Here is a 20457-nt window from a genome sequence, read left to right on the forward strand (position 1 = left end):
AGTGGAGGAAAAAGTGGCAGAATCCCAAGCTATTTAACCTCCCTGAGTCTCAGTTTTAACACCTGTAGAATGGGGGCAATAGCATTACTGCCCTGGTAGGGGGTTGAGGGATCTGAGAGAACATAAGCATTTAGTATGTGCTCCTCAACTTCCCCTTTTCCTCAGGTTTTTTCCCCGAGATTGGCGGGGAGCCGGGCTTCCCTGGGTTCCAGCCCTGAAGTAGGTAGCTGATGAAATTCATGGTATCCTGGGGTCATGCAGGGTGGGCTGCTGGCTCAGGGCAGGAGGGCAGAGTGGTGGCCGTCTCCTGGGCCGTCCTTTTCATTGGAGAGTTTTTCCCTCGAAAGTTGGAAGCAGAAAAGGCCCTCCTCCCTCTCTGGCCCTGCCAGGCTTCCTGGCAGCAGAGCCTGTGGTCAGCAGGGCCCGGAGGATGGATCCTGCCAGATGACCAGATGTACTAGTAGCTGGGTGACTCTCCAGGAGAGTGGTCACTGTGCACTAGGGTGACCCTATATCAGGCTTACCCAGGCCAATCCTGTTGATATGGTCCTGGTCAACCCCAGTTGCAATGGGCCAGGTCAGGTTCACGTTCCTAGTCTATTCACAACTATTAATAGTACCTCCTTTTGCTCTTAAGTGCTCTGATTGTCTCTAATAGCTGGGAATACATATCCTATGATCCAGGAATTCCTCTCCTAGGCATGTACCCAACAGAAATTTGTACATCTACTTACCAACACAGACACTAGAACATTCACAATAGCACTATTTGTAACAGCCCCAAACCAGAAACTATCGAAATGTCCTTCAACAGAATGGATATCTAAACTGTGGTACATTCACACCACGTAACTATGCAGCTATGAGAATGAACGTCCTGCAGCCACATGCAATGACATGAATGAATTGCAGGCAAAACGCTGAATAAAGGAAACTGACCCAGAAGAGTACCTAACCTGTGATTCCATCCATACAATGTACCTGAAAGGTGAAACTAGAGGATGCTATTAGAAGTTGGGACGGTGGTGACATAAGGGGAGGCTGGAGATGTTCTGTCTCTTGATCTGCATGTTGGGGACACAACGGTGCTCACTTTATGAAAATGCATTGAACTGAACAAAGGATTTGTGCATTTTCTGTATGTATAGTTTTCATCAGTAACAGGTTTACTTTAAAAGGTTTCCTGGTTTGGACAATAGGTTAAATAATTCCTGTTCCTCCTCTGCCCACCTCTTCCCATCTACCTTCCATGTTGGGCTGGACACACAGAACATCATCACTTCTCATCCCCATGCCTTCTGGAAAACCTTGACTAACTCAGTCACTAAATGGAATGATCACTCCGGTCTTTTCCTCTACTCTCCTAAGAGCTACAGTTGACTCAAAAGCAAGAGGTAAACTGATAAGCAAATATATTGACTGCAGAGATGAATCGAGACACGAATCCCCACAGAATGCTAAGGGACACCCCAATCTACCAAAACCTCCACATTTCCAAGCCACAACTGAGAGATCGCTAGGCCCTGCTACTCCACTTAGTAAGGCAGGGAAAGAACTAACATTCACTGGGAAGGATTTCAACAGCCCAAGTGAAAATGAGCTTAACCTTCAGCTGTCCTGAAAAATAAAGTTGACCCGAATTCCCCATTCCCTGGACATTCCTGATGGGTTCACTGAAGTTCACTGGGTTGTCCTTGTGAAAACTGTATAATCCAACTCTGACTTAAGAAAATGCGTCCTGCGGGGAAGACTGGTCCTGATATGGCTGATTCCCTGGACTCCTTCCTCAGGCCTTGACTAAAGGGGTTGATGCCCCAGGCCTAGAACTGCTCGTCTCCCAGACTGTCACCCCGAGGCCATCCACCCAGCCCCTTCCTACCCAAATCCCATTAAAGCCTGCCCAAGCCCATCTCCTCCAGACTTCCCTGACACCAGCCAGTCCCCGCCAGTTCCCATCCTCTCTCCTCCTGTAGCACCCAAGTCTCTCTTAAAGCACATAACCCCCTAATTCAAGTTTCAAGAGTGCAGGGAACTCTTTTTGTTTCATTCTTTCAGTGAAACTCTATTTCATTTCATAGTTTGTTCACTGTTTTACCCTAAGAGTTTGAACTAGTTTTTGGTACACAGTAGGCCTACAATAAAGAATGAATGAATGATTGAATGTTTTCTCCTCATGGCATCTCTGCAATTGTTACTCAGCTTTCTCTGGTGTGTTCCTGGTTGATTCCTCTAGACATGAAATTCGCTGGGGCAAGGACTATGTCTTATTCATCTTTATCCCTGTCATTCACCCTTCTGTTTAATAAATACTTATTGAAAGAGGAAAAAAAAGGAAGTCAATTCGGGGCATTTACAATCCAGAAAGAATGGAGGTGGGGGTCAGTGGGTAGAGTTATTTGGATTTCAAGGGTGTGGGTGAGAAGCAAGCTACTATTGATATGTTTGCCTACAAATTTATGCCTGCCTCCTTCCAGAGGGTTTGAGGTGGCTTACAAAAATACACAGACATAATACAAGGTAACAAACAAGTCGGTGAAGAAATCAGGACGAGGGGAAAATAAGAGTAGGAAAATAAGATCAAGTCAGCTCGTTAGAAGTGGGCCAAAAAGTTGGCCAAGTTTCCCACAGCCCATTCGCGACGGAAGGCCCTCTCTTCCCCACCTCCCCTCCCTCTCAAGGGCTACCACTGGCCTCACAAGGCCAGGGAGAGCTGCTCCGAGCTTAGCTGCGCCCAAGGGAGGGGCCTAGAAAGGCCGCCAGCCCCAGAGCCCGGGCCTGGAAGCCTGGGCGGCCTTGAGGAAGGCTGTGGGTAGGGACGCGAGGCTCTGGGTGGGCTCTCCCTGGCCCAGGCGTGGGCGCCCGGGTTGCTGGCAGGGGCTTGTGACCCAGGCAGGTAGGGTAAGGGCCTAAGGGTCGCTCTTCTACTCAACGCTGCAGAGGTTCTCGAGCTAGCAACTCAAGGCCCTCCAGCCAAACCTACTCGCGGCCTACTACGCGCGCGCTCTGCAGGAAGGGCACAAAGACGGAGGGAGTAGCGCGCCTTCCACCCCGCCCCAACCCCCGCTCCAGACAAAGGGGCAGGCCGCCCCTCCCCCAGCCTCGCCCTCGCGTTCCCCCTCCACCCTCCTCTCCCTTCAGGCCGCCCTTCGGTGACTTCCTCTCCCCTTCCGGGCAGCCTGGGGACTTCTCAGAAACTACGTTCCACCTGGGCGCGCGGCGGGGAACCGGCGCGCTGGGGGAGCCCTCTCGGCCCACTCTTAGCCCCGGCCGGCCCTAGGCCCGCGCCCTCCTCTTTGAACCCACAGGATTGGCCCCCAGCGCCTTCCCGCCCTGGCGTCCCCGCCCCCACCCGGCCGAGCACGTGCTGCCCCCAGCCCGAGCGCCCGCCCAGCCCCGCTCCCCACCCCCACCGGAAACATTCCTGAAACATTCCTGAAACTAGGAGGCCCGGCCCCTCTGGTTCCCCACCCCGCCTCCACGCTGGGCTCAGGGTTTTCCTGGCGTCCCCCTCCACCGCCGGCTCGCCCCCTGAAGAGGGGGCTGGGCCGGGGCCTCCAACGGCCAGGGAGGAAGAAGGGGAGTAAGGAAAAACATGAGTCACAGCCGTGTGTCACTGGGCCGCACTGCAATTCCCTGCACCACGGGAGGTGTGGAAGGCCGCCTCTGGGACCAGGGGCGGGGAGGTGCAGGCCCGGCCTGCAGGGCGCGCCTGACAGCGCCCTTTCTTCTCCCACCGCCCTCCCCGCCATCTTCCCACTTTGGCTTCCTTCTCGTTTGTACAAGTCTTTGTTGCGCCGGGCGTGGCGGGTACGGCGTGCGTAGATCCTGTTCCTGCCCTCAAAGTGCTTTCAGACGACCACCGGCTAACGCGTTCTTATTTTTAAAAAAAGGCATAGCGGAAGGGGCCAGGGTACCACGAGGGATCGCTGGTCTCCAAAACACCATCCGGGTCACCTAAAGGAATGACCCCTCCCTCAGGTTTACCTGCAAAGGAGCCAATCGTTTGCCTCGCTTGAAGGCTGCACCTTGATTATGGTTCACTCGGGCCCATTAATAAATTTAAACCCTGGATTTCACAAGTTTCACGTTTGAATTTCACAAGACCTGCATTTCACCAGTCAGCCACACGCGGGTTGGGACCGAAATGCACATGCTGACACCTGTCCGCCCAGGGAAAATCTAGGGGCCGCGTACCTAGGTGAAGGGAGCGGCGAGTAGGCCGCGAAATTCTCCAACCGGCGCGTTTCTCTCCACCCCTGCCGCCCGCACGGACCCCCGCAAGCACCAACACCCGCCCACATCCACGCGCCCCGCGGGCGCCAAGCCCACACACCCGGAAGGCCCCAAGAGGTGACTCTCCCGGGGACCCCCCTTCCATGCAGTAAGGATGCCCTCTCCCCCCCGAAGGACTCCTTGGTGACCCCTCTAAACACCTCCCCACGTCTCCCGGCCGGGACTGTGGGAAGTGGGCCGTGGCCTCGGGTTCTCAGCCCAGGCCTCCCGCGCGCGCCCGCCCCCAGAAGTCCGACACCGCTCGCCCCTCCCCACACTCAACACCCACCCGCGCGGCGGCAGCGGCTGGCGGGCGGCCGCCCTTTTAAATCCCCGGGCTCATTTGCATGGCCCCGCCCCCTCAGTGACACGGCTGGCGCGGGCGGGCCCGTCCCCCCTGCCCCTGGGTCGCTCTTTTTAAGCTCCCCTGAGCCGGGGCTGCGCTTCTCTAATTGGGACTCCGAGCCCGGGCTATTTCTGGCCCTGGCGCGGCTCCAAGAAGGCGTGAGTTCGCGGCCCCTCCGGTGGCTCCTTTTTTTTATATCTATCATTTAATTAAATTATTTATTTATTGAGGCCGCGCACGGGCCGTGCCTAGCTTCCTGCCCCTCGCCATCCTTCGGGGGAGGGGTAATATTTTTGTCCCCCCGCCTGGATGTGACATATAAATACCCCGCGGGGGCCTGGGCGGCGAGCACGCGGCGGCGGCGGTCTCTGAGCGCCTCTGCTCTCTCTCCCGGTTTCAGATCCGCATTTGCTACCAGCGGCGGCGGCGGCGGAGCCAGGCCGGTCCTCAGCGCCCAGCACCGTCGCTCCCGGCAGCCCGGAGCGCGCACCGCAGGCCGGCGGCCGAGCTCGCGGTGAGTCGTCCCCGGGGCCCGCGGCGGCGGCGGCGGAGGGGGGCGCCCGCGCCCCCGCTGCACGCCGCCCCTCCTGCAAGCAGCCCGGGGCTGCAGCGCGCGCCTCCGGCTTTATTCCCAGGCCGGGGCTGCGCGAGCCGCCGGCGGGGGAGGGCCGCGCGGCGCGGGGGCGGGCGGCGGGGCCCGGCGGCGCGGGGAGGGCACCGGCACCCCTTCCCCCGCGCCGCGGGCGCCCTGCGGGGGGCGGGGACCCGGGAAAAGCGCGCGGTGGGGGAGGGGGCGCGCTGCTGCGGCGAGCGCGAGTTGTGCACCCGGCGGAGCCCGGTGCACCTCGCGCGGCCGCCGCTCCCGCCCGAGCCCGAGCCCGGGCCTGGGTTGTGGGGGGCGGGGAGAGGAACGGGCTGCGGCGACAGGGGAGAGTGGGGGGCCGGGTGGCCCCTGCAGCCTGGGGAAGTTCTAGAAGTGAGGGCGATGGGCAGGAACCCCGCAATTCGGCCTTACTCCAGCTCGGCCTTTCTCCTGGCGCCCCTCCGCAGATGAGGCCGAATCGCCGGCCTGGGTTTGGGGCTTCACCCCGACCCCACCTCTGGCCCGGCCCGCGCCTCTTCAGCCCCCAGGGCCCGGCTTGCCTTCCGCCCCCACAAACTGGTTTCTCTGCTTTGCTGGGCTCTGTTGGAACTAGTTCCTTTGACTCCCCGTTTCAATTTTTTTTTCTGGGGCTTTATTTTGCGGGGAGGGCGCGGAGGGAGGTGGCCTTTCTTCCTCTCCCCCGCGCGCGCCAGGTTTCCTGCCCCAAGGCGGGCTTGGGTGCCCCCTCTGGCAGGAAGTGGGGCCGGGTGCACCCTCGTGGCGGTGCATGCGGTCGGGGTGCACCGGTTTCCCGCGCCTGCGAAAGCGGCCTGCGCCCCTCCCCCCGCGCTCTAGCCCCCAGTCCCGCTGGCCGACCTGCAACCGCCGGGCGCAGACACTTGCAGAGTCACCCTGGGCCCCGGGTCTGCAGCAGGGACGACAGGGACTTTACCAGCCCCCAGACGGGTAAGGAAAGTGGCGGACTAGAAGGGTCGCCAGCAACCCACTCCATCCTGCTCGCCAACTTGCTCTGTGACCTTGGGCAACTCATCAGCCCTCTCTGGGCTACTATTTTGGGGAAAACAAGGTGGTTCCAGGATGATTTCCTCGAGTCATTCCTGCAGATTGCCTCAGCATTTGTGGAGCTCACACTGCGTGCACAGTGTGTGGAGGAGACAGGCTTGAGGCCTGAAAGGGCTTATTACCAACTGAAGGATTGAAGTTGGACCCTAAACGTGGCTTCGCCAAGCCAGGCCTCTCTGATGTTCAGAAACAGGTGGAAGAGACAAGCATTTGTTAGTCTCACCAGAGAGGGCCTCAGGCCTTGCCTTCTCTGGAGTCCTGGATCTGGGGTTGGGGTGAGCGGATTAAAGGGTCCCCAGCAGCAAGAGGTGGGGGAAACACCAGGGACACCCACCAGGATCCCCAGGCAGGCTGGCCCAGGCTTTATGGGATTAGGGGCTGGCTTTGCCCAACTGGAACCACCTCTCCGAGGGGGCCTCCAGCAAACCTCATGTGAGGTCAGCACTCATTTAGCTGATTAATTGTGATGTTTAGTTTTGAAGGGGGACCTGTGGTGTAATACAAGATTCTAATCACTGCCTGCAATTACAGAGCAGGCCACGCCACTAATGATGGAGCAGGATAAATCACCAACCACCTTGTTTAAAAGGGTCTTCAAGTCTGAAATATTATAAAATGGAATAATTACCAAAGTCCCGCCATCTGGAGCATTTCAGTACTTGAGGATCGGGGGCCTCAGGCCCTCTAACAATCACAAGTTTGCAAAAACAGTCTTTCCTCTCATTGGGTTAAAATTGGAAATTGTCTGAATCTGAAAAGGGGAAAGAAAGTCATTTTCAAACGTTCTAGTTCTCATTTTGATCTGGAATGAAGCTTTCTGTTGTTGAAGCGTTTTTAACTTTTACCTGGTTTCATCCTTGCCGCAGTCTGGAGAGGTAGGTGAGGCAGGTGCTTTATCATTACCCACATTTTGTAAATTGAGGGGCTTTCAGAAGTGGAGCCACTGGGGCCCACCCTTTGCCAAGGGCAGCCAGGGATTGGTTATCAGGGAGGTGTGGAACCATAGGCCTCCCAGGACGCGTCTCTATCTGTAACTGGGGGATAATAACGGGCAGGACAGGGATGGGGGTGCGACGGCCCTCACTGTCCTTTCTCAGCCTCTGGAACAGACTTCCAAATGCTCCTTGCAGAGGGGGGTTTCAGGTAAATTCTATATTAGTAGGGCTGATGAAGCCCAAACAGGCCTCTAAGGAGAGGGGAGATGCTAGAAAAGGACCAAGGAGCTTTTAGGCTCAGCCCTGTTGGGGCTTCAGGGCGTCAGCTAGCATCTGTTACGTGGGCCCCTCTCAGTTGGACAAGTCCCTGCCCCTCATGTAAGGAGGCATCAAAGAGAAAGATCTCATCTGACTCCAGGTGGGTGGGGGCGGGCAAGGGGGAAGAGGAGACTCACCTTTCAGCTTTGGGTTTCTTTTCCTCCTCCCACCTCACCCACTGCGGTTTTAACCCCCTTCGCCCTTCTTCCCAAATCGTCCCCATCTTTGAACCCCCAAGGCTTTTACCCAGGGAGACAGCAGCGGAAGGAACTGGTGGGGCTCTGGCAGGTGGGCCAGGGATTGATGTCTATGGCTGCCAGATGCCCAGGGCTCATTCTCTGCTTACCTTTCCGCCCTTGTTCCCTGCGAGCTACCCAGGCTTGGTTTTCTCTTGAAGGGAAGGGGCAGTTTGGTGGAGGGAGGGGGCCTTGGCAGTGTGAGGACCCCCATCTCACCCACACCGTTGCCAGGGCGGCCTTACCCACAGGCAGGACTGGGCTGGCTGGGCCCTTGGGCCCCGGGCCCTGTGGGGCTGGCAGGACGACAAAGAGCCGTTCTGAAGAGGAGATAAGGAGCTGATTAGGCCCAACGGCCCAGCCCCGCCCTGTGGCTGCAAGCTGGGCTGGGCAGATGCCCCCATCGGCCCAGGTGGGAATCGCGGGGACCCCTGGGAGCAGGCAGTTTCCTGCCGGGCATTCGGAGGGTGGGAGTGGTGAGGGGGTAGGAGGCGGTTAAAGCAGGAGGTTTTGTTTAAAACAACTTTTCCCGCCTCCCAGCATCCCAGCCGTCGCTCCTCCACCTGCTCTGACGACAAGGGAAGATGAGCGAGTCGAGCTCGAAGTCCAGCCAGCCCTTGGCCTCCAAGCAGGAAAAGGACGGCACTGAGAAGCGAGGGCGGGGCAGGCCGCGCAAGCAGCCTCCGGTGAGTCCCGGGACGGCGCTGGTAGGGAGTCAGGTGGGTGTCCAAACCTTTGCCTCGGTTTACCTCTTTGGGCTAGGGAGGTGCCAGGCGTCTTGGCAGGTGAAAGCAGGACTGGCAGGGCGCAGCGTCATTCCTGTACACGTGTGTTCTCCCCACACACCCGTGCACCCCACACATGCATCCCTGGTGCCTGAGAGTCTGGGAGAGAAGTGCAGCCCGAGGGAGCCCTGAGCCCGAGCCCGAAAGTCCAAGCCAGAAGTGACCCTGTAGTCACGCAGGCCAGTCAGTGCTTATACACCGTGATAAACCACCACCCTTTATTTCCAGTCCATCGTGGACCAGTGCATTATGAAACAGTAAAGATGAATTGTAGAAACGTGAACATTTACATACGGAAGCCCAGCGCTTTTTGTTATTATATTCACTGCACATGATAGTACTTTGTTAATTTACTGTGAAATTTACTATGAAGGTTTCTAAATACTTACTGTACGTTTCTGTAGTTCCTCATCCCAGGACAGTAACAGTTTCTGGGCCAGCACCTGTTCACGGGCCTCCTTGAGTGGCCCTGGATTGGGCTTTGCCCCAGCTCTGTAAAAGGAAGTGGAAGCCCAAGAAGCTTAAAATGTTGGGGAGTTGGTGGCAGAGTGACTGAGAGCCCTGGTTCTGCCCCTCACAAAGGTCCCGTGGGATTAAAAGGCCAGCCTGGCACTGTGGGCACCCCAGGGAGCTTGGCCAGTCAGGCTGTGGGGACCACCTGTTACATGGCGGAGATCTTGGGTTTCTCTCACAGAGGGGTATCTATCCCCATGTAAGGGGCAGCTGTTGGTGAAGCCCCATTACTTCCCTTTCGTGGGGCAGAGGAGAAGAAAGCAGTTGAGGTCGATCCTTGCTGTTTACACGTCAGGCAGCTTGTGTCCACCGGGCCCCGGGTGCCGCCCCCCATCTGTAGGTGGAGAGGCCTGTACTGACCCTCAGGACCCGTGAGGAGGCTGACGGGTGGTGGAACTCACCTGCCTCTTTCAGAGCCCACAGTTTGTGTGTGGGGAGCTCATCCTCTTAGTCTCATTCCCTAGGCCCACCCCTGCCGCCTGTTAGCTTGTGGTCAGTGGGGGGGTGGTCAGAGAAGGGGTGTTGGGTTACTGGAGCATGAAGAGCCCCTAGGCAGCCGCCTTGGGAAACCATAGCTGACGTGCCTTTGCTGCCCAGCTTCTATGCATTATGTAGCAGTTTTTTATTCTGTCTCGGGCTTATTAAAATTTCAGCGGCACCAGTGGGCAGGGATCTCTGGGGTTCCGAGATCTGGACATAACTCCTTCTCCCTAGGAGGCAGCCTGAAGGGAGTCTGGTTTGCAGGTAGAGGCTGTAGGTTCCCTTTAGGGGGAAGGGGGATCCTTTCCCCTCTTCTGCATCATCTGAGGGGGTGGGCAATGATCACAGCCCAGTGCTGGACACTTGTACATTTTTCATTTAGTTTTCGTGACACTCTACAAGGTAAGTCTTGTCACCATTTACAGATGAGGGAAACTGAGGCTCAAGCATTAAGTGTCTTGCCCGAGACCTTAGAGCTCGTCAGTGGCCGAGCTGGCAGGAGGACGGAGCTGCCTAAGAGTGTCTTTCTGCCCCTGTGACATCCTTCCCAGAGGCCTTCTGGCCTCTTGTCATTTAGCTGTCATAGGGAAGCAAGGGGAGAGGCTTTGCAGAAGATATTCAGACGGAGAACCTGAATCCCAAGGGCTGCCTGCCATGATTCCTGTGGATTCCAGAGTTGGAGGATGGCTTGCAGACTTAATTCTGCTGGGCTGGGGCAGAGGGCTCTGTCCTAAAAAGGGGGGGACAGGTGGCTTCTGTGTCCCTGACTGCCCCGTCTGTCTTTGCAGAAGGAGCCCAGCGAAGTGCCAACGCCTAAGAGACCTCGGGGCCGACCGAAGGGGAGCAAAAACAAGGGCGCTGCCAAGACCCGGGTGAGGCTTGAGGAGGGCCCTCTCCCCACGACAGCAGCCATAGGAGGTCTGGGAAAGGGCCGACTTGTCCTTGTTCTTGGCACCCTCTTTTTCTCTGGCATATGGGGGACGATGTGTCTTTGCTAATTGAAGAGAGTGGGGCAATGACTGAGGTCTCACTTCTGGGGCCTTGGTCCTGCCCAGGACACTGGGGAAATCAAGTCAGATGTCCCGCAGCTTTCCTGGTCTGGAGAGAGGCGAGTTAGGAGGAGCGAAGGGGCAGCTCCTGGGCTGAGAATGTCACCTTTTCTCCCGGAGGCCCCCCGGGCTCCTGAGGGAGTGGGGAGAAGCAGGGAAGACCAGATCTACAGTGGCATCAGCCTTTCAGAGAAGTTGTTTTGTTTTTTATTTTATTTTTTCTAAGACACGACTCATATCCTCTGAGTCATGGGTGGAGGAGGGAGTGGGGGGCGTGTGTGTATGTTGGGGTGGGGGGGCAGTGTGGCTGGCCAGTCATCACCAGCTGGACTCGGGTGGGCCTGCTGGGCTGAGAGTCCTGGGCTGCCCCGAGCAGAGGAAGGTAGTTCTGCCCCTCCCTGCTCTCCCTCACCATCCAGGGCACTGTCAGGAACATCTTTGACTTAGTGGATCTTTTCTCTGACCATCTAGAAAACCACCACAACTCCAGGGAGGAAACCAAGGGGCAGACCCAAAAAACTGGTAGGTGAACAGGTGGCGGCAGCTTGGCTCTTCTGGGGAGGCTGTTAAGAGCGGGAGATGCCCCCATCCTATGCCCGCATAGGAACATGGCTCTCCCTGACCCGCAGGGCCAGGAATGGTGAGACTTCATGTTTTACCCAGGCCCGGAGAGGGGAAGGGACTTGTCCAGGGCTTAGGGTTCCTGGCACCCAGCCCAGGGCTTTTAAAGGGCTGTGTCCACGAGACCTGAGGGGTCCCAGGTACAAACCAGACCAGACACCCTGCGCTGCCCTACTGGGGGTGGTCCCTGTCTCTCCTTCCTCTGCTTTTAGAACAGACTCAGAACTTCTCGGGTGAACTTGGAGGTCAACTACTAGTGTTTCTCCTCCGCTGCCATTATAGAAACGAGAACGAAGAGGTTTAAGGAGCAGCAAGGGAGCTCAGGCCTTGGCAGGCGGGCGGGCGAGGGGGTCACGTTGGGTGGGGGTTGAGGTGCGATGCCGCAGGGAGCTACCTCCTCAGGGAGGCGCCGTCCATCTCTAGGCCCCGATAGCTGGTAATGGAAGTAGGCGGGTTGAGCCGGGAGATGCTGCCAGGGGGTCCACTGCAGTGAGGGCCCTCCCAGCCCTTTACTGTCCCCAACCTGTCTTCCCTGAGGCGTTCATTCCTCGAGCCACCACCGGGTGAGGGGAGCTCTGGGTGCTGGCCGGGCCCCAGGAGTGAGTAACAGGAAACAAGTTGTTTTGGAGTTTGTGCCTGGCACGGGGGCCCCGTGTGGTGTCCCGACATTCCCGCCCAGTGAGTGAGCCCCGGCGGCACACACTTCCCCTTCCTCCCCGCCCTGGCCTGGGGTCAGCCTGTGGCCACTGCTCCGCAGCCCAGCAGCTGCCCCTGCAGGCCAAGGCCACTCGGTTCCCCTGCACCCACCAGGGGGGCTCATGCAGCCTCCAGCCACCCCTTCCCTCCTCATTTCCTCTCCCTGGCTGCCTCCTCTCCTCCCCTGCCCGAGAACCAATCATGTCCTCGCTTCCTCGAGCTCAGTGGTGCCCCGAGCTCTGCCAGGTACCCCTGCCATGGGCCTGGGGGGCAGGGGGCCTGGCTCTGTGTGAGCGCAGCATGTGTGTGGTTTTTTTTTCCCTCCCTTTAAATTCTTCCTTTTTTATGAATGAAACTGGGCCGTGGAGGTTGCTGAGTCACCCACACACTCAGCCCTGACTCATCCCCCTTCTGGAGAGCCAGGGAGTGCGGGGAGGGGTTGGGGGCGAGCTTGGCCCCTGGGCGGTGGAGGAGGGAGGGGGACAGGCCTGGCATTCCTGCTGATGGCCCTGCCCACCCTGCAGGAGAAGGAGGAAGAGGAGGGCATCTCGCAGGAGTCCTCAGAGGAGGAGCAGTGACCGTGCCGCGCCGCCAGCTCCCTCACCGAGGAGCAGTTTCCTTCTGGGACTGGACAGCTCCGCTCCGCTCCCACTGCCCCCACCCCTTCCCCCAGGCTCTCGTGTCACCGCCACCCACCTGCGCCCTCACCACCACACTACACAGCACACCAGCCGCCGCCGCAGGGCCCCCGGGGGCCCGAGTCGGGAGCAGTTTCCTTTGATTTCAGGTCCCAGCGACCCCTGACCCACGCACCTGACTTCCCACCGAGCTGCTCCCATGCTGCTGCATCCCCACTCCCTCAGCGTGGGGACCTTGCTGGCTGGGCTCTTGGTTTCGGGGTCCCTTCTAATCCCCGACTCTTCCCTCTGGCTTCCCATTAAGGGGCCTGGGAGGGCTCCCCTGGCCTTAAAAAGGGGCCCAAGCCCCATCTCATTCTGACATGCCCCACTCCCACTGTACTAGCGGCAGCAGGTGTGGCCACTGGAGAGGGGTGATTGGCCCCAGATGCCCCCAACCAAGCTGTGTCTCACCAGGGGTGGCTCACACGCCCTTTGCTTCCTTCCCACCTTGCCTAGTCCCTGCAGTAGGTTGGGCCGCCCCCTTGGGGGCACAGGAAGGCAGGCAGGAGGGGTTTAAGCCCCCTCCCCCCTCTAAGCAGGCTCCAATCTACCTTGCCCTCACCCTGGAATCCAGTGCAGTGATGAAAATGCAAAGTCACCTTTATCCAGGTGAGGCCCAGGAGGCCTGGGCTCCCGGTGGCAGCCACTTAAGGCGGGCTAGAGCCACTCCCTGTCCCTGTCTGCTTCCACTCTAGACCTCGGTTTCCCCTTCCTTCCCTCACTCGGGGCACTAATAACAAGGAGCTAGCCTTGCCCACTCCCATCCTTCTGCTCCTCCCCAACCCCCAAGGTTCTGGTTCCATCTTTCCTCTGTTCACAAACTACCTCTGGACAGTTGTGTTGTTTTTTGTTCAATGTTTCATTCTTAGACATCCGTCATTGCTGCTGCTACCAGCGCCAAATGTTCATCCTTATTGCCTCCTGTTCTGCCCACATTCCCCTCCTCCAAGATGCTCTTAGGGGAAGGGGCCTGGGGCAAAGCAGGCTGGGTTACCGACTACCCCAGTCCCAGGGAAGGTGGGGCCCTGCCCCTAGGATGCTGCAGCAGAGTAAGGAGGGGGGCCTGTGTTGACCGTCGGGTGTAGGGGCCACCTTCTCCCCCTGTTCTGTCAGGGAGGAGGTAGCCATTATTTGTCCCAGCCTGGGGCCCCCCCTCTGGTTTCCTATTTGCAGTTACTTGAATAAAAAAATATCCTTTTCTGGACTGAGTCTTTCTGTGATGGGTGCCTGGAATAGGGAAGGGTGGAAACCAAGGCTCTAGTGGGTGAGGGAGGAAGAAGAAAAAGCATTGGCGTCAGCTCCAGGGAAGGTAACTTAAGCCCTGCTTGAAGAAGTCAACTACACCCCTAGCCACAAAACGTTTTATTTACAAAATATATATACCGAATATTATACATTAGGCCCTGTCACCATGGGAACAGCTCCAAAGCCAAGTCAGGGAGGGCTAGAGAAAGGTGGTGCCTGTGGAAGGGCAAAGCTCCACCCTGTCTCCCAGCCACCCTTCCACCCCAGAAGGAAAAATTCCCATTAGCTCCTGGGAGTGGCTGGTAGGCTCAGCCCACAAAGGACTGAAGGCCTAGCAGGGAGTGAGGTGACAGTGGGGGCTGACTGCTATGCAGGGCTTAGGACTGGAGACAGATGGGAGGAGGAATGGAGACCCAGTACCCAGGAGGGGGAGCTGGGGGAAGCAGCAGGCTGCAGGGCCCTGGACGTTCCAGGACCCCATGGTTCTGAAGAGCAGGGCAGGGGGCTCAAGTCATGTCTTGACATCCAGCAAGGGCATCCGCTTGTGCTGGTAGCCACTCTGCCAGCCATGGACCACCTGTAGGGGAGGAGACCCGCACCACAGGGCACAGTCCGCAGCACAACTTGGGAGGAGGCACCCCACTAGCCACGGCCCACATGGGGAAGGCTGAGAGCAGAACCAGGCTCTGTCTTCAGGGGTATTAATAGAGCAGGCCCACCTCTGCTGATTCTCGCTGTCCCCAGAGTGCTCACCTTGGGGTCTCCCACGTCAGAGAGGAGCTCCTGCTCAGCCTCGTGCAGCTCCTCAGCAGGGTCGTAGCTGTACACAGGGAGCAGGTGATGGCGAAGCCGGTCCACCCTGGGGAGCATGGGAGGGGGCTCAGCCCAGGAGACCCACTCCCCTTCTTCAGACACCTGACTGCCCTGTCTCTACTCCCCCTGGCAGGGGCACACTAGAGCTCTAACGAGACATGTCTGGGCAGGAAAACCTAACGGGAGTGCAGGGAATTTCAGGTTTGTGTCTGAATGGCTGAGGAGCATCTTACATGTATGCAGGGATCTCAGATCCTGTGGGAAGAACTTTAAGCACAATTCGGGGGAGGTGGTGCGGGGGGGCAGGGACACTCACCGCTTTTTCTTCTGGACATACATTACCTGTAACAGAGACACAGCACTGTGGAGGCCGCTGAGCCCAGGATGGCCCACAAGTGACAGGGGTTTACCTCCACACCCTCCTCTCCCGTAACAGCAGGACAGCTGAGATGCTGTGTGCAGGCTGGACCAGGCCCACCCAGCCCTGCCTTCGCAAAGGTGTGGGTAGGTATGTATGTATGTGGGGGGTTCCTTACCACGGCCACCACCACCCCGACCAGGGTGATGAGGAAGAAGGGCCCCAACACATAGCCCACCATGGAGTCGCTGCTGGCCTGTGGGGCATTGGGCACTGTGGTGTTACTCATGACATCGGCAGCCAGAGGGCTGGGTAGTCAGCATGGGCAGTAGTACTGCCTCGGGAGGGCGCCTCCACTGGGCTCCCTGGGGAGGAGGAAGGAGGTTGTCAATTCCACTCAGGCTCCGGATTCCTCCCCAAGAGCTAGTAATATATGAAAACTTAGGTCAGGCACTGGGAAGAGGGATCTTCCAGGTCAATGTGCTGGGTTTAACCCTCCAGGGACTCTCAGCAAGTCCTGGGTGTAAACGGCACCAAAGGGAGGCCCAGACCAGGGCCTGAGTCCTGCCCAGCTCCTATCCCCACATGGGGGGGGGGGTGCTCAGCTCAGGTGCTGGCCAAACATTTGCAGATATCAATTCCTGAGGAGAGGTTAGATGTAGGTTCCCAGCTCCTGCCCCAGCCTCCTGGGGTACTGGACTGCCAGCAGCTATCCAGTGGAGCAAAATGGGGATATTAGGTTAAAACATGAGGGTCCTGCATTGCAGCCTAGGGGTGAGGTGGGAGCATCTGAAGGAGACCATCTCGGCCCGGGTCCAGTGCCCACACTTCGGTCTATATAGGTCCTATGCCCTCTTTGTCCCTGGAGTCACGCCAGGCATAGCCTGGGCACCGTCTCCCCCATCGGTCTCATGTGCCAGGGTGGACACAAGTGGGCAGGGCTGGACTGCATCTGCGAGGTGATGTCACCGCCCCCTGGTCCCCACTCGGGGCTCCGCCCGGGTCCCTCCCCTCCTGGCCTGGAATGACAGAAGGAAGTGGAGAGGGTCAGCTCCCATGACAGATGCAAGGAGACTGTCCACGGGTGGCTGCACGCAGATACACCCAGGTCCTTGACCCCGGTTCTCCTGGGCTTCTATCGGAGGGCAAGGTATGAACTACCCGTCCCGCTACCCGTGGAGGCTCCGGGCTTACCCAGTCGCATGCCCGTCCCATAGTAGAGGGGACATGCCGAGGTAGGGAGGGTGACAGGCCGTTCCTAGGATGCGGACCAGCAACGGAGAGCGGGAGGTAGTTCCCACGGCGCTGGGAGGCTCAGGCCAGGGGAAGGGAACTTAGGGGGAGCACAGAGGGGCCCGGGCCTCCTGGCATCCCAACACCCCGAGGCGTGGACCTGTACCCGCGCTTTGCAGCCCATCCAACCCGGCCAAGCCTTACCTCCCGCCGATGCAGCCCGGAAAGGAACGCCCTCGGTTGGCTCCCGGGCCCCGGAAGAGCCGTCAGGCGCGTGATCAAAGGACCCGGGGTAATGGGCGGGGCCACAGTATCAGGGTGCAGCCAATCCGATGGCGGCAGGCAGAAGGCCCGGAGGCTTCGGGAGGGGCCAATCCGGAGGCCGGGGGTGTTGGCGGCGCCGAGCCGAGACGGCCTGGGCTGCGGGGTCCACCCTGTGACGGCAGGGGGCAGCCGAGGGCTGCGCAGCGGGGAGGGGCGGAGAGGGGAGGGGCGCGCGCGGCTTCCCGGCGTACCCCGGGGCGGACCCCTGCTATGCGGCTGCGCTTGGGAGCTCACATTCCAGGGAGAGGCCTGGCGTCCGCTTTACTCGCACTTCTGGTTGGAGCCCAGTTACGCTCTAACGTTTAGCCCAGGCCCCACAAGGCCTCCAAAGCCCCGCAAGGGCTTTGTTGGGCCCTCTAGACCTCCTAGCGGCGCAGACTGGCCCTCTGTGCAGTGCTCAGAGTGTGTAGGCAGGCCTGGGGTAGCCCCTGCCCAGCCTTGGACCTCAGGTCCACCCACCTAGCCACCTTCTCTGCGCCTCACTCTTAATATTGGTAAAACAGGCTGCTGTAAGGATTAAACCATGACATGGGTAGAGCCTAGCACGTAGCATGCCCAGAATTTTAAATTCCCTGTTAGCCTCTTTCCGGTTTTCCAGGGCACAGACGGAGCAGCGAGGTGAAGTTCCTCTGGGTCATAGGTAACTTGCCAAGTAAGCTTGAGTTGAAGCTTCGGTCGTCTGATAATTAAAAATGTCACACACTTATTGGGGAAATTTGAATAAGATTAGTGGGTTTTACCAATGTCAGTATCCTGGTTGTGATGTTATACTATAGTTTTGCAAAAGTTAGCATTGGGGGAAGCTAAGCAAAGTGTACAAGGGATCTCTGTTATTTCTTACAACTGCATGTGAATCTAGTTACCTCGAATTGTGTGTGTATAGTTTTGTACCACACCTACCTTTCCGTCACCAGAATCACACACAATTGGGAAAACTCCAGATTGGCAGGCGATAGAAAACACCCAAGAACATAAAGGTTGTGGCAGCCGAACTAGGTTGAGGCCCTCCTGGGTCCTCAAGTGCTACTGGAGATACAGGGGTGCTGTGAGTCACCCTATTCTTTTTTTTTTTTTTTTTTTTTTTTTTTTTTTTGGCTGTGCCGCCCCAGCATGCAGGATCTTAGTTCCCCCACCAGGGATCGAACCCGTGCCCCCTGCCACTGGACCTGGAGTCCTAACCACTGGACCGCCAGGGAATTTCCTGGGTCACCCTATTCTTGCCAGAGACAGCCAATGGCATGGATGTGGTTGAGCTACTTTGTCTGGTCAGGCCTCAGTTTTCCTCAAGTCCTTCCAGAGGTGGTTAGATGAGAGCAGGTCTGGTGCAGAGATGACCCAATTAGGAACCAGAGGGCAGGTGGGAACTTGCCTCTTGCCTCCAGACACCACCATCTGACTGGGGAATCAGATAAAGGGAAAGGAATGAGAGAAAAGCTTGGGTCTGAAGGCTCCAGGTAGATGTCCTGGTATTCTCTGCCTTTGAGTCTGGAGAGTAGGGAGACCACCCATAAGAGTCTTCTATTAGACCTTCTATTAGGCCTCCCTCACCTTCCACAAGGAAGTAGGGATCAAGTAGTATGTTTTAGACCCAGGCCCCCTTGGCTGACCACACACCCAACTGTTGTTCCCATCCTCAGGACTTCCAACCACATATCTAGAGGGTCTAGTGGTCCTTGGAGCAGGCCTAGTGATTGCATTAGCTAGGCCAGTGTGTGGAAAGGCACAGGGTCTTTACTCCTAGGACAGAACACCATTCCAAGGTAGGCAGGGCAGCTGGGACGACCTCAGTTTACAGTGAGTAAGCTGAGGCCCTGAGTGGTGTAATGACTTCCCAAGGCCCTTGGTGTGATCACCAAGGGTAAGGCAGAATGGGATGATGGGCGGGCCCCTCTTCCTTGGACAGCTGTGTTCTGGCAGCTACTCTGGGACTGCATTTGAGGCCTGGGTTGTTCCTGTGATGAGATGAACTGTTATAAGTTAAATCCACATAATGTAAACCTTAAAATAACAGAGTTATTTTAGGTAAGTCAACAAAAGAGATAAAATAGAATTAAAAACTCTCAAGTAATCCAAAATAAGGGAGAAAAAGGGTAACAAAGAAGAGATGAGACAACCAGAAAACAAATAAGAGGATAAACTGAAACCTAAATATATCAATAATCACATTAAAAGTAAATGGTCTAAACAACCCAATTAAGGGACTTCCCTGGGAGTCCGGTGATTAAGACTCCATCCTTTCATTGCAGGGGACACGGGTTTGATCCCTGGTCGGGGAACTAAGATCCCGCATGCTGCACAGCATGGCCAAAATAATAGTAATAATAATAATAAAATAACCCAATTAAAAGGCAGAGATTATCAGAATGGATAAAATAGTAAGACACAATTACATGTTGCCCACAAGAAATGTACTCTGAATATAAAGACTCCAATAGGGTAAAAGCAAAAAGATGGGAAAAGATACACCATGTTTATGCTTGTCAAAAGAAAGCTAGGAAGGCTATAATAAAATCAGGCAAAGTTGATTTCAGAGCAGAGAATATTACCAGAGATGAAAAAAAGTTCAGTTCATAATGACAAAGGGGTTGATTAATTGAGGACATAACAATTCTAAATGTTCATGTGCCCAATAAGCAAGCTTAAAAATATATGACACAAAAATGGATAGAACTCCAAGAAAAAACAATCACAGTTTTAGTCAGAGATTTCAGTACTACCCTCTGAATAATAGATGAAACAAGCAAATAATCAGCCAGGATGTAGTAAACTAGAACAACACTATCAACCAACTTGACCTTTATAGAATCCTCCACCTAACACTAGCAGAATACATATTCTTAAGTGTACACAGAAGATTTATCAAGACAGATCATATTATGGGCCATAAAACAAGTCTCAATAAATTAAAAAGGATTCAAGTCATAACGAAGTATGTGTTCTGATCACAGTGGAATTATATTAGAAATTAATAACAAAAAGATCCTTGGAAAATTCCCAGCTATTTGGAAAATGAATAACACACCTCTGGATCAATTAGGAATTATTTTGAACTGAATGAAAATGCAAATGCAGTGTATCAGAATTTGTGGGACATCTCTGTTAGAGAAATTTATAGCACTAAATATCTATTTAAAAAAAGAAAGATATGTCAACGACCTCAGCTTCCACCTGAAACCAAAGTGTACAGAAGAAAATAACAAAGATCAATGCTGAAATCCATGTAATAGAAAACAGAAAATCAATGAAACCATAAGCTGCTTCTTGAGAAGATCAACAAAATTGATAAACCTGTAGCCAGATTGATCAGGAAAAAAGAGAGAAAATACAAATCACCAATATTAGGAATGAAAGAGGTAAGATCACAACAGTTTCTACAGATAATAAAAGAATAATAAGGGAATATTAGGAACAACTTTTTGCCAATAAATTCAATAACTTAGTTGAAATGAAGAATAGATGGAAAGACACGAATTACCAAAGCTCACCTAAGAAATAGATAAATGTATAGGAATCTAGGTTAAATTTATAGCTTCAATTTAAGCTTCAATAGCATACATTAATTCCTCCTATTCAATTCTATGTTCCCCTTGAAGTTGGTATTGTTACAAATACATCTTTATATATTGCATGCGTATTAACATAGATTTATAATTATTGTTTTATGCATCTGTCTTTTAAACCATGTAAGAATCAGAAAAGAGTTACATACCCAGAATACAATAATACTGGCTTTTATATTTACCTTGTACTTACCTTTATCAGTGAACTTTTATCTAGTGCCTTTTTGTTTCAGTCTGAATGACTCCCTGTAGCATTTCTCGTAGGGCAGGTCTACTAAACAAATGCTGTTAGTTTTTTTTTTTTTTTTTTTTTTAAACATTTTTTTT

General features: G+C 55.4%; 2 protein-coding genes across 9 annotated transcripts; one reads left to right on the forward strand and one right to left on the reverse strand.

Moving 5' to 3' along the window:
• The first annotated feature begins 4641 nt into the window (after nucleotides 1-4641).
• On the forward strand, nucleotides 4642-12691 carry HMGA1 (high mobility group AT-hook 1). 6 transcript variants are annotated; one of them, XM_027126997.1, is made up of 7 exons: nucleotides 4643-4776; nucleotides 5019-5132; nucleotides 6057-6167; nucleotides 8314-8492; nucleotides 10340-10423; nucleotides 11072-11122; nucleotides 12442-12691. In XM_027126997.1, the coding sequence occupies exons 4-7, from the start codon at nucleotides 8358-8360 to the stop codon at nucleotides 12493-12495; spliced, it is 324 nt and encodes a 107-aa protein (XP_026982798.1). In that variant the 5' UTR covers nucleotides 4643-4776; nucleotides 5019-5132; nucleotides 6057-6167; nucleotides 8314-8357; the 3' UTR covers nucleotides 12496-12691. The 6 variants fall into 6 exon arrangements, with proteins under 6 accessions (XP_026982801.1, XP_026982802.1, XP_026982798.1 ...); XM_027126996.1 differs by lacking the exon at nucleotides 6057-6167; XM_027126999.1 differs by lacking the exon at nucleotides 6057-6167 and having other exon boundaries at nucleotides 4644-4776; nucleotides 8314-8459.
• Nucleotides 12692-14208: 1517 nt separating this feature from the next.
• Nucleotides 14209-16631, reverse strand: SMIM29 (small integral membrane protein 29). 3 transcript variants are annotated; one of them, XM_027126995.1, is made up of 5 exons: nucleotides 16451-16578; nucleotides 15192-15378; nucleotides 14972-14997; nucleotides 14596-14701; nucleotides 14209-14419 (listed from the first exon to the last, which is right to left on the reverse strand). In XM_027126995.1, exons 2-5 carry the CDS (start codon nucleotides 15300-15302, stop codon nucleotides 14354-14356), a joined length of 309 nt encoding a protein of 102 aa, XP_026982796.1. In that variant the 5' UTR covers nucleotides 15303-15378; nucleotides 16451-16578; the 3' UTR covers nucleotides 14209-14353. The 3 variants fall into 3 exon arrangements, with proteins under 3 accessions (XP_026982796.1, XP_026982794.1, XP_026982795.1); XM_027126993.1 differs by lacking the exon at nucleotides 14209-14419 and having other exon boundaries at nucleotides 14426-14701; nucleotides 16451-16631; XM_027126994.1 differs by lacking the exons at nucleotides 14209-14419; nucleotides 16451-16578 and adding an exon at nucleotides 16208-16439 and having other exon boundaries at nucleotides 14426-14701.
• Nucleotides 16632-20457: the final 3826 nt, after the last annotated feature.

Source organism: Aethalodelphis obliquidens, unplaced genomic scaffold (genome assembly GCF_003676395.1).
Source record: "Aethalodelphis obliquidens isolate GAN/ISIS:26980383/991018 unplaced genomic scaffold, ASM367639v1 scaffold31, whole genome shotgun sequence".
NCBI classification, from domain to species: domain Eukaryota; kingdom Metazoa; phylum Chordata; class Mammalia; order Artiodactyla; family Delphinidae; genus Aethalodelphis; species Aethalodelphis obliquidens.